At 28.4% G+C, this 12,750-nt stretch overlaps 3 protein-coding genes across 3 annotated transcripts in view; 2 read left to right on the top strand and 1 right to left on the bottom strand.

Moving 5' to 3' along the window:
• The first annotated feature begins 300 nt into the window (after positions 1–300).
• LOC106790417 (39S ribosomal protein L52, mitochondrial) lies at positions 301–1,450 on the top strand. The gene is made up of 4 exons (XM_014755280.1): positions 301–553; positions 712–781; positions 855–987; positions 1,093–1,450. Exons 1-4 carry the CDS (start codon positions 508–510, stop codon positions 1,246–1,248), a joined length of 405 nt encoding a protein of 134 aa, XP_014610766.1. The 5' UTR covers positions 301–507; the 3' UTR covers positions 1,249–1,450.
• A 339-nt stretch (positions 1,451–1,789) lies between these two features.
• LOC106790418 (5'-3' exoribonuclease 1) lies at positions 1,790–9,596 on the top strand. Its single transcript, XM_014755281.1, has 18 exons — positions 1,790–2,078; positions 2,283–2,720; positions 2,943–3,390; positions 3,489–3,739; positions 3,836–3,975; positions 4,090–4,472; positions 4,636–4,928; positions 5,110–5,399; positions 5,477–5,750; positions 5,829–6,092; positions 6,181–6,347; positions 6,438–6,820; positions 6,919–7,187; positions 7,259–7,339; positions 7,654–7,815; positions 7,935–8,174; positions 8,266–8,733; positions 8,818–9,596. Exons 1-18 carry the CDS (start codon positions 2,004–2,006, stop codon positions 8,977–8,979), a joined length of 4,788 nt encoding a protein of 1,595 aa, XP_014610767.1. The 5' UTR covers positions 1,790–2,003; the 3' UTR covers positions 8,980–9,596.
• A 279-nt stretch (positions 9,597–9,875) lies between these two features.
• Positions 9,876–12,750, bottom strand: part of LOC106790419 (importin-13) — a 5,435-nt gene continuing 2,560 nt past the window's right edge. The window contains exons 6-9 of the mRNA XM_014755283.1: positions 11,802–12,564; positions 10,815–11,724; positions 10,566–10,712; positions 9,876–10,482 (exon numbers count right to left, since the gene is read on the bottom strand). Of these exons, the coding sequence (XP_014610769.1) occupies positions 10,232–10,482; positions 10,566–10,712; positions 10,815–11,724; positions 11,802–12,564 (2,071 nt within the window). The 3' untranslated portion in view covers positions 9,876–10,231. The remainder of the gene's footprint in view (positions 10,483–10,565; positions 10,713–10,814; positions 11,725–11,801; positions 12,565–12,750) is intronic.

Raw genomic sequence — 12,750 nt, forward strand, 5'->3', positions numbered from 1 at the left:
AATTAGCTTGGTTTGTACGGTTAAATCCCAATTTCTTATAACGCGGTTTCCATATAACGCGGAACGCACTTACAGCGTTATAGGAGGTTTTACTGTATATATATTATTTAAAATATATATATAAATGCATTTCTGAATGCAAACAGATGCTTATACACTAAAAATTAAATATAATTATTTAAAATTTTATTTTTTTTACAATATAACTATATATATATTACATATACTATTAAAGGATATATTATACACTATCATACCGTCATCGTGTTAAGTAACTACTCTCGCCCACTGGTAGTACCGGTAGTAACTAAGTTAATTTTAGTTACGCGAAAGGTGGACTTGTGAGCTTCTATGTACTTCTGTATTCTTTGCTTTTATAAACAAATGTTTTGAATTTTATTTTGTTAATTACAGTCAGTGACAAATTATAACATAAATAATAATTAAATGTGTTATTAGAAAAGAAAACTTTAATAATATCTAATATATATTATCAAAATCATCAAAATGTTAACCAAAATATCAAAAATATTTGCCCGTAATAATTATGCAAGTTAGTATACAAATGTTATTACTTATTACAATAAAAAGTAGAAAATGTTTTTTTTATATATTATACATATGTATATATATTTAATTTATGTATATTAATTCATAATCTATTCTATTATCAATAACACTTTTTAAGGTTATTATTTTATTTCATTTTAGATTTTTACATTGTCAACAATGAATTTCATACATCTTACATAAATTTATTAAAGCAAGATTGGAGAAGGAAGTAAGCTATACTATCTCGTTGATTGTTTTCTATTTTAATTCTATTCCTATTTATTATATGTTCATTATTACAGAAAAGGATTAACAGAAAATCCGAATGCATTTGGACCTTTAACAAATAAGCCAGATTATTCATTTCTTGATGGAAGACCAACACCGCTTGGAGTTAGACAAAAATCTCGTATAATTAAACAACGAGAATATGCCGTGTGTATATTATACTTATATCAAAATTATTAATTAATATCTGTGTGTTAGTTATATTTCTTAATAGAAAATAGAAAAACCTTTTGATAATGTTCGATGTTTTAGGTAAGAATTCATAAATTAGTTGGAGAAATAGATTATGCGGTTGAAAGACATAAGAGATTACAACAAGAAAAAGAGGAAGAACGACAAAAAATTCTTGATAGCAAATTAAAACCGAAAGGAGATCTTTTATTAAAAGCAGAAGAACCTACTTCATAAGACTTATTAAAGAAAGAAACATTTGTAGAAATAATATATACCATTGATATTTTATATGATATATTTACTTTATAAATACATTCATATAAATACTTAAATATAAATGAAAGATAATTTATGCAAACACAAACTGATTAAGAATACTAAAAGCCTGTAAAATCTATATAGGATAGATAAAATTAAATATATGTTATTAATTAAATACATCAAATGCTCCCAACACTATCATTAATAACAGAAAGAAACAAATATTAAGTTTATTGATAAAAAAAATTAAGTTATTAAGATTGATAAATTATTTAAACAATTTTTACTTATCGTATACAGTGATAATTGTTTTTTTTGTTTTGTTTAAATTAACATTCAATTTAGTTGTGCAATTTCGAAAAATTTTCATAACTTTAAAATAAAAATTACAATCTTACGAAATTTTATCAAATATGATTGGTCGTTCAGAAAAAGTTAATGAATCAATGTTGGTTATGATTGGTTATGTGGTAAAGCAAAGTGTAACTAGCGAACAACGTTTACATGTCAGGTTCCGTTGAAAACAAAGTGCTCCAACTTTCGTATCTTTAGGAACCCATTTTATTGAAGACGTATATTAATGTTGGTATAAAACACTTATAGTCAAAGTTTTTAATTTTTATATAAATATTTAAAAAGATAAACGATTGTGTGAAATCATTGTAATATACGTGCATATCATTTGAAATATTATTATTATTGTTGAATAAAAAAAAGCACGGACCAAAATGGGTATACCCAAATTTTTTAGATATATAAGCGAAAGATATCCTTGTCTAAGCGAAATGTTAAAAGATTATCAGGTATATATTTATGTTTACTAATTGAAAATCACATTTTTCTACATATCATTATAATTTTTATTATTCTTTCATTTATTTTCTAATTGTGTATATATTTTATTATTAAACTTAAATTCATTTTAACAAATGTTCAAATATTGTTTTCTTAAATACATATTATGTTCAGGTCTAAGGAAAAGTTACATATTTTGTTTCTTTACACAGATTCCAGAATTTGATAATTTATATTTAGATATGAATGGCATCATACATACTTGTTCACATCCAAACGACAATGATATAAGTTTTCGTATTACGCAAGATGAAATATTTAACAATATATTTCATTATACTGAAATATTGTTTGGTATGATTCAACCTAAAAAGTTATTTTTTATTGCTATTGATGGTGTCGCTCCAAGAGCCAAGATTAATCAACAAAGAGCTCGTCGTTTTAGAACCGCAAAAACTGCGGAGATACAAGAAGCTAAAGAAATAGCGAATGGTACTTACAATAAGGATAATATATTTGATTCCAATTGTATAACGCCAGGAACTCTTTTTATGTCAGAAATAAATAAGAAATTAAAAAATTTTATAATTTACAAAATTTCAACGGATAAACTTTGGCAAAAGTGTAAAATATTATTTAGTGGTTCAGAGGTATTCATTACAATGCTTTTATATTTTAATCTTTTCCACTCGAAGGTTTTTTTTACTCGTATTATCAGCTACTTTGCGATTTGTTTTTGTCATATTGCTATACATATGGAAATTATATGTATTTAAATATAAATGACTTTGCTTAAAAACCCTCGAGTATAAACAGATGATATATGCGTATGAAAAAAAAAGAAATAAATATTTATTTTGAAACGTTTTTAGGTAGTAGGAGAAGGAGAACACAAAATCATGGATTATATACGATATTTAAAATCACAAGAAGACTATAATCCCAATACTAGGCATTGCTTATATGGCCTAGATGCAGACCTAATAATGTTGGGTCTTTGTACACACGAACGAAATTTTTCGTTATTAAGGGAAGAAGTTAAGTTTGGAAAAAAGCACAAAAAAGTTTTGACACCAGAAGAAACGAAGTTTTGTCTTCTTCATTTATCGTTATTAAGGGAATATTTAAGTCATGAATTTTCTCCCATCAAAGATAAATTGTCCTTTCCATTTGATATTGAACATATTATCGATGATTGGGTACTAATGGGCTTTCTCGTGGGAAATGATTTTATTCCCAATTTACCAAATTTAAATATTCATAGTGGTGCGTTACCACTTTTATATCATGCGTATATGGAAGTCTTGCCAACTTTAGATGGTATGTAATACCATACAAAAATATAATAATATAATAAATATTATCATAACATAATACATATATATAAACGATAATAATTATAATATTTATCAATTTAGGCTATATAAACGAATCAGGAAAACTAAGATTAGATCGTTTTGAAGTATTCATGGAACGACTTAGTCGCATTGATGTAGAAAACTTTGCAGAGTATTACTGTGATTTTAAATATTTAGAAGCTAAAATAAATAAAAATAAGAATACAAAAAACGATGAACAAATTTCTTTAAAAGATGATGATTCTTCACTATCTTGTTCTCCTTCTATAAAAGTTGACAATATACTAAAACCTTTTGCAGATATGGAAATGGTATTTATTTTAACGTATAATATATGTATATATATTTAAATATTTATAAACTGATTGAATTCTATAATCACTTTTGTTTAATATTTTATTTTACAGCAAGATTTGGAAGAGGAAATAACAAAGTATTCTCTAGATGAATTGGATGATGAGTCTGACAGTGACACATATAGTACGGAATTTATTTTACATAAACGAGATTATTATATGAATAAATTAGAATACAAAGATGTCAACGAGTAAGTGTTTTTGTTATATTCCATATGAATTTAAAGTATGTTCAATTTCAATTTAAGCAACGAATGTTTGAACATTCTTTTGAAAATTATTTATACAATGCAGTTGCTTTTTAGAGATGTTCTACGGTCCCAAGCAGAAGTATATGTAAGAGCAATTCAATGGAATTTACATTACTATTACGATGGATGCTGCAGTTGGTCTTGGTATTATCCACATCATTATGCTCCATATATCTCGGATATAAAAGGATTTAGACACATAAATTTGGATTTTGAACTAGGAGAACCTTTCGAGCCGTTTCAACAATTATTAGCAGTATTACCGCCGTATAGCAGAAAATTATTACCGGAGGCATTGCAACCATTGTTAATTGAAAAAGAATCACCTATTATTAATTATTATCCATCTGATTTTAAAACTGATTTAAATGGCAAGAAACAAGACTGGGAAGCTGTTGTACTTATACCATTTATCGATGAGAAAATTTTAATAAATGGTAAATAATAATATTTATATAAAATTAATATAATATTATTAATAAATTAACAGCATTAATATTTGTAATAGTATTAACAGTAGTAGTAGTAATAATATTAATAAAATAAGTGTAATAATTTTGATAATAATTAGTTTTAATATAATAAAATATTTGTCAATAGCTATGAAGCCGTATTATAGACAATTTACAGCGGAAGAATGTGAAAGAAATAAGCATGGTCCAATGTATATGTATTCATACGATGAAGAGGTTTTGGGTTTATGCCATGCACTTGGAAATTTACCTGTAATTGACAACCATAGTCGTAGAGAAATAATAAATCGTGAAGATATCTATGTTCCTAAAGAAAAATTAGTAAGAGGATTACATCCAAATGTGAACTTAGATGTATATTATTTTGGATTTCCTACTCTAAAATATATTCGATATACAGCAGAATTAAAACAAGCTAAGGTATTTTGTTTATAAATATTATCGAGCATTTACATATTATTTTCGTAAAATTTTAATTGAGTAATATAAATAAAAATCAAATATCGGATTTAACAATTAAAATTATTATTTTGTATCTATTATCTTTTTATTAGGATTTCTCCTATTTATTGTTCTAACAATTTTTCAATTTATTTAATAGGTGAAAATATTTGAACAAGCGTCAAGAAATGACAATATGATTTTATATATACAACCACAAGAGGAACAACCAAATCTAAAATCAATTGCTGCCTCTTTATTAAATAAAACCATTTTTGTAGAGTGGCCTTATTTACGAGAAGCTTTTGTCCTTGGTGTATCTGATTTTAAAAAGAGAATAAATTTAATCACTCCACAATTAGGATATTCTTCTAATAATATATTTGAGAAAGAATTAAAAGGAGCTTGTATAACTCAATGGAATTCAGAAGTCAAATCTATTAGTGAAACGTAAGAAAAATAATTGATTACTATTAAGCGCATTTTTTAACAAGTTATTGCATCATAAATTATTTTTGTATGAACAGGTATCTAAATCGTTTTGGTATAGACATTGGAAAAACTGATATTTTAATTCATGCACAACCATTAATAGGCAGTAAATACGTTTTTGAAGCAAAAGGAAAATTGTCTGTAGAAAAGCAGTGGCAAGAGACACCAATGTTTTATGCTTATCAAACTATACTAAAAAATATTCCTACATATTCTGCTATTCCTGTGCATAAAACAATCGATGAAATCTTTATACCAGGAAATATTTGCTTTATGTTAGGCCATCCACATTATGGTGCAATGGGAGAGGTATTTTCATTATATTATTTTTGTTAACACATTTTTTACATTCTTGATATATGCGTTTTGAAATTATTTATAAAATAGATCGTTGGACCAAAGATCAATATAAACTCTAACAGAATAAAAATATCTGTGAATGTTGTAACTGAACCAAATTTGACCGCGGTGAAACAAGCATACACAGAATTAAAAACACAATATATTTATGGTAGCACAGCTGCTCAACGACTAGGAATAAGCAGTCATCTTTTAAGTAGAATTACTGGAACAATTTATATAGCGCAGAATAATCCAAGAGAAATTATTAATATCGGATTAAATCTAAAGTTTAATAAAAGAAATGAAGAAGTAAGTAATTTCGTGAAATCTTAAATGATCATCAATTATATTTCATCTATGAATTTAAAATTATTCTAAAAATATGAAAATCTAACAGGTACCAGGCTATACCAAGAAAGAATATGGTTATAGTCAATGGTTGTACAGTAAAAAGGCTGTTGAACTTATACGTGATTATATGGCAAAGTTTCCTAATTTATTTGAACGATTGACTCAAAGTATTACGATCGATGTTTTTAGCGAAGAAGAGCTATTTGATAAATCGTACGTTACAAACACGTGTTATTATTTCACTTATCGCATAATTAGTGTAATATTATAATGCATTAAAAAAAATATTCTGTACTTTTATAGATCAGATGAATTAAGTAGCATAGTAGCTTGGTTAAAAGAACAACACTCTCGAGAAGTAGAAAGTCGTCCCTGCGGGGTGAATGTACTGGAATCAGAAATATTACAAAAAATAGAACAAGAGGTGGATAAATATCATAAAGCGTATAGGAGTTCAAACAAAATAGTTATGCAAGTAAAGCCACAATTACTTTTTAATCCTGAATTATATTCACGTCAACTACCACCCGATCCAAAATGTCAGACAAGATTATTAGATAGAATTGTCTGTGTCAGAGGAAGTTTTACTGTACCAGTTGGTTATAAAGGAACTATTATAGGAATTCAGGAAGCAAAGGTCGCTATAGATAGTATTTATGACGTATTATTTGATAAATCATTTTTAGGTAATTAAAAGTCTCTTTGCCAATCTTTGCTTGAAGATTTATCTAATTAATTAATTTTGTATTTCATTATTTGTTTTTTTTTTTTTTCATTTATAAAGGTGGACTAACTTTTAATGGATGTTCCGCGAATCGTGGTTACAAATTAGCAATAACTGACTTTATTAACATTAGTTATGGCGAACGAGTAGAACATGGAAAATCAGGAATGGAGAATCCATCCAATGAGACAACAGAGATGTCTTGGAGGCGACATCAAAATACAAAAATTCAAATGCACAGTAATAATAAGCCTTCTAATGAATTAAAAGCATCAAAGCAATTATCCTCGGAATTTCAACAATTATGGAATGAATTGCATAAAAAAGAGGTCAGTTTAATAATTCCTAGAAATATTGTAGACATTTATAAATCTTTTATATTTTTTTTAATACCCTGTAGGATTCAAGTGGATCTTCAAAAACTCCCACGACAACTATCGTTAAATCTAACGAAATGACTACAGAAAAAAGTAAACAAATAGTAAGTATTTTATGTAAAATGATGATAATGTGCATTAATGAGATATTATTATGCATTTTTATAGATATTATGTTTTCACTATCGTTTTTGTGCTATAGAAATATATATATATATTTTTTTTTATTATAGAATCTTTTATAATATTTTATTTTTGTACAAAGAAGATTTATTGTTTTAGAAAGAACATATTTAATGTTATTATTTTAACACTAAATCTACCAAATTTTTATCCCTCGTTGAGTTTTTTTTTTAAATATAAATCAGTCATGATAAGTTTAGCGTTAATTTATCCTAACAATATTTCTAACCTTCAGTCACAAGATCCCAGTGCTTTCTTGAAAGAAGTGCTGAAAATATCTGACGACAACGCAAAGATAAATTTGCCAAGTAAATCAAGTGGTACTTCCACAAATCAAAATCAATCTCAAACCCCAAAATCATCGGATGCCCCACCATTAGTTCAAAAATTATTCGATGTAAGCATAATATTGTTTTTATGCTCGAAACATAAATTGCCATTAACATTTGTATGATTGTCTGTGTTTCTATCTTTATTTTCTTTATTTTAATTCTGTTTTCTTTTTTCTATTTGCAGTACGCTAGACAACAGAGAAAAGAAATCAAAGATAACAAAAACTCTATTTGTTATTATACACTTTTATTAAATCATTACCAAATACTTGGTTTGGGCGTACCAAGATATAATTATTTTGTATATAAACAGACTAACATGATACAAGCTCAAATTATTTTACCAGACGCGAAAGTATTTGTAGGAGATCCAGGTTTGAATCTTCCACAGGCAACACAAAACGTTGCAAAAAAAGTATATGAGGTAAAATATATACAATTTAACAGATACGATGATTCCTTTTTTGTTTGTTTTTTTACATTATATTATTAATGAAAATTATTGTATTATATAGGAATTAAATTTAGATAAGGTAAAGAAGCCTGATACGAACATTTTATTAAAACCTTCGCAACAATGGGTTAATATGCGACAAAATAGTCCTTGGTTACAAAATATAAGACCACCCCCCGTGGTATTACCATATATGTCGAAACCCTATCAAACGTCAGAAAATCCAATAGCACATTGTTCAAAATGGAATATGAAAGTTCAACAAAATCCAGGATTTCCCCTTATGACACCGCCACCGCCACCGCCCCATAATAGTCAAATTAAAATACAAGAGAAACAAACGACAAATAAATCAAAATCCGAAGTGAAAAATGCTACGTCGTTCGTACCGTTGCAAGCCCAAAAGAAAAGTAGGAAAATTAATACGAGACAAACTAACAAGGAAACGTTGCAAAATAATGCAAGCAATTCTCAATCAACTAACAAACAATCAACTAAACAACCAGAAAAGAAAGAAACGTTCCCTAAGGTATGTTCAAATGTTTTTAATCACATTATATTTCTCTTGTACGGGTATTATTATTGAATAAAAATATTGAAATGTTTTATATAGCCTCCGAAAACGCAAAGCGTTAACAAAACTCTTGAAAAAGAAGCACGTGTACAAAATAATTTACAACCTTCGCCAAAATTACCGAAATCTGGAAGACCTAAACGGTCACGTGTTGCTGCCAAATTTGTTTCACCTCCAGCGACTAATGGAAGTGGACAGTAAAGACTTTTAATTTAAGTGGTGTAGGGTGTCGCATAATATATATATAAATATAGTTGTATTTATCCAATAGAGCTCATTATTTCTCTATTTCTCTGCAAAATGTGTAGGATATAATTGACTCATTTATTTTAGTAGTTCTTATAAAACATGTCTCACAATTATTCTTATTTTAAAAAGTCTCGGTATACAAATGAAACTTTCCGTCCGGATGCATGCTTGTACGGGGTAAATATTTGTAAACAGAGGTTTAATAATTTAGTGCTCATTATTATTCACAATTAAGTTATTGTATTATATGTAACTATACGAAAGTATATGGTGAAAATAATGTATTTTATATTTAGTCAACAACTTTTGTTGTTTCGGAGAAAATGTTTATAAAAATTGTGATCATGAAGACAGATATTTTTTAGTTGGAATATCTATTAATAAAATTGGAATCAAGATAGTTTGCAAATAGTATATTCATTCAAAATATTATTATTTTTATTTCTACCGTGTAATGGGACAAAAGAAAAGACGAACAGTGAATTTTACATTTAATTTGATATTTTGCGAATGTAAAAAAATTAAAATGTATAATCTTTACAAGTTGCAGAATATATATTTGCTCTTTTGTTTATTTTGTTGTTATTATGTATGACTATAATCAGAACGTATCTGTTTCAGAATGCAAATGCACAAGAATATATATCCTTCTCATCGCATTTTTTTTGTAAAACTATTATATCCTGAAGTGATACATTCTTTTACATCCCTAATTTTTACTTTTGTCTTTCCTTTAGGTACACTGACAACAATACTATACTTAAATACTTGTAACACTTAATGTTGCAATAAACGTGAATTATCTGTATATAACAAATACTACAGTTGTACTAAAACTAAAAAAAATCTTTTTAGCAGTCGTTTTTAATTTAAAAGACATGTGATTTAACTGCAAACAGAGATATTTTATAATATAGAAGTAAAATTTAAATTTATAAGTATACAAAATAATGATTTGAAACATAAGTTAAATAAAAATAATATTTTATGCAATCACTCATTTATATTAATTTTACTTTCATTGCTAACAGGATCACTTAATTAATTACATAATGAAGTTAAAAATATATATAAATATGTCTTTTTTGACATAGAAATAAATTCTTAGATTTTGTATATATATATTACGAAGATATTTCTTCAAGATTAATATCAGTTCTTACTAAATCCTTGTACGCCTGAATCTATTCGAAAAAGCGCATTGTTACAGCCCAATAGTTTTTTGCCGACACTTAAGACTAAATTCTTTTAACAGTTCACAAAGTCGACGTTTACTTGACCGTTCTCGTAAAACCGCACGCATAAAAGTTTCTTTATCAATATTACTAGCTAGAGGTCCAGTTTGACTTTCAAGTGAAACACGAAGCCATTCTAACATATTTGATGACCACATTCTATTCAATGTCCATAAAACTTCTGCATGAGGATCTAAATTGTTTCGAACCACTTCCCCTGCTAAAATTATACATATAATTTTTATTTGATATAACTTCGCGCGCAATGGGGGTTAAAATATTAAACATTAATTTATACCATACCAACACACTGTAGGATTACAAAAACTAGTTCTTGTCCAATTGGTCGAATAAAATTTTGCAAGCGCGGAGTTTGCATAATAGCATGGACAAGAAAACATCCTGCTGCTTTTGCTGTCCCCGTTTCTGGAAGTACTAAACAAGTAATACCTAAAAAAAAAAAGAAACATATGTAAACGTAATAAATATAATTATTTTCATTTTCATTATATTTTCACAGAGAGAGAGAGAGAATTAAAAGAAATATTTTACCGCATCGTAACATGTCAGGAATTTGATCGGTCACTTGAAGTAACATTTCACCATTCTTTTTACAAATTTGAGCAAGTAATGATAAATATGCTTCCATTAAATCAGACCAGTCAGATAAATCCCCACGTACCGATTGGCATGCTTTGATACCACCTAACGTTAGAGAACTTAATTCTGCAAAAACAGGCCATATAATGCTATCCCGATCTTTGCCAAATAATATCACTAATTGACTCAATAAATTCAATGCAGCAGGATGGGGCCAATTTTTATAAGAAGTTGATAAAATAGTAAGTAAAGGACGCGCATCTATTTCTGGATTTGATAGACAAGACAATGATTTTTGGGAACATATGTACATTGCTTCTAATGTAGCATTGTCTTGACTCCACTCAGGATGTGTAATAATTTCATTAAATATCGGCAAGAGTCCATCTAATACAGCCTTTCCTATAGGTGATTCCAAAGTTGCAAATAGCATAGTAGCCATTCTTAATTGATTCGTGACCGTTAAACGTGCTGCGAGTATTGGCTGCCTCAACAAATCTTTTATTTTCACTATACATAGGCCCAATGTTGCATTTAAGTATGTTAATTGTTCCTCAACCGTAGAAAGTGTATTTAATAATTTTCCAGCAGCAAACATAAGGCGTTGACCTTCTCCTCCTTCTGACGTTACGTTTGGAAGAATTCGTCCTATTGTATTGAGAATAGTTGGTGCAAATGGTGCAAGAAATACTCCACATTCTCTTGTTATATCTTTCAGTGCCATACTTGCACGAGGTGTTGTAGTCGGACCTTTCCAAAGACCTAATGTTACAAGTTGTAATACTCTTCCGAGCCAAGGATCAGGATTTTCTCCTATCCATTCGGCATATGCACCCATTGTTGAACAAGAACATGCTAGTACCTACAATAGAAACAAAATATATTAACAATCGTTTAGAATATATACGATGTGTTTATTTAATATTGAATAATACTTACTTCTTCGGGATAAAGATTATAAGGTATATGAGATACAACCAAATCCATTAAAGCAGGAATGTAACGGCATTCATTCAAACCGACTCTGTCTGCTAATGCTTCGAAAGCATGCAACGTGGATTCTACATCAACCCATTTCTCTGGATTGTCAAGTGGCTCGCTCAATCTTTGTCCAAGAAGTATTAATAAATCTTCTCCTAAAACTCTATAACAATAATCCAATGTATCTGCAGCATCTTGCCTATAACATCGAAAGAGTTCTTGTTCGTCCGTATCTCCACTTTCACTTGGAGACGAAGGTAGCGTAGATTTCCTTAATAATGCGTTTGCTAATCGTGCATATATTGGTTTTAAAGCATCTATCGCCTTACTTTCAAGTGGTGGATCAAGTGTAGATAAATCATCCTGTAATGTAAACCAAAACCCAAATGGAATACAACTACGAATTTCATCTGTAGGATATCGTCCCTCTTGTTCCGCGCATTCCAAAAGTAATTCAACTAATCCTTGAGAAGTCCATTTTTGTGTATCATTTCCTTCACCTGCGAGAGCAAGTAAAAATGATCTACTATAAGCTTCGCCCATAGCTGTTAAAATCTCACAAAAAGATTTTCCTCTATTGTCCCGTGCCATTTTAACTAAACTCGTCGCCCATTCCCAAAATGTCTGTGGCCTTTTATATAAATCAGGATGCGTCACTATCATAATTATACAGTCTTGTACCGTTTCCCAACTATCAGTATTGTCCTCGTGTGAATCTTCCCTTTAATACAAAGTCAAATTCTATATAATATGTTTGACATATATAAAAATATTATAATTTATTACTAAGTTTACTCTTAGGGAAGTTGTTTTTTTGGACGGGTTTAATTAAGATGAACACTATATTTATCCGTTGAACGTTTCGTCTCTATTTGAGACTTCCTCAGCAACTAAAATTATTTATTAT

Source organism: Polistes canadensis, unplaced genomic scaffold (genome assembly GCF_001313835.1).
Source record: "Polistes canadensis isolate GaletaPanama2010 unplaced genomic scaffold, ASM131383v1 scaffold_238, whole genome shotgun sequence".
Lineage (NCBI taxonomy): Eukaryota > Metazoa > Arthropoda > Insecta > Hymenoptera > Vespidae > Polistes > Polistes canadensis.

Excerpts from the sequence above, each read along its gene's own strand:
- LOC106790417 (XM_014755280.1), top strand. The coding sequence starts at position 508 with ATGTTAACCAAAATATCAAAAATATTTGCCCGTAATAATTATGCAA. Across the intron at positions 554-711 it reads TGCCCGTAATAATTATGCAA|ATTTTTACATTGTCAACAAT; the intron begins GTTAGTATACAA and ends ATTTCATTTTAG. Across the intron at positions 782-854 it reads AAGCAAGATTGGAGAAGGAA|AAAAGGATTAACAGAAAATC; the intron begins GTAAGCTATACT and ends TCATTATTACAG.
- LOC106790418 (XM_014755281.1), top strand. The coding sequence starts at position 2,004 with ATGGGTATACCCAAATTTTTTAGATATATAAGCGAAAGATATCCTTGT. Across the intron at positions 5,400-5,476 it reads GTCAAATCTATTAGTGAAAC|GTATCTAAATCGTTTTGGTA; the intron begins GTAAGAAAAATA and ends TTGTATGAACAG. Across the intron at positions 8,175-8,265 it reads TTGCAAAAAAAGTATATGAG|GAATTAAATTTAGATAAGGT; the intron begins GTAAAATATATA and ends TGTATTATATAG.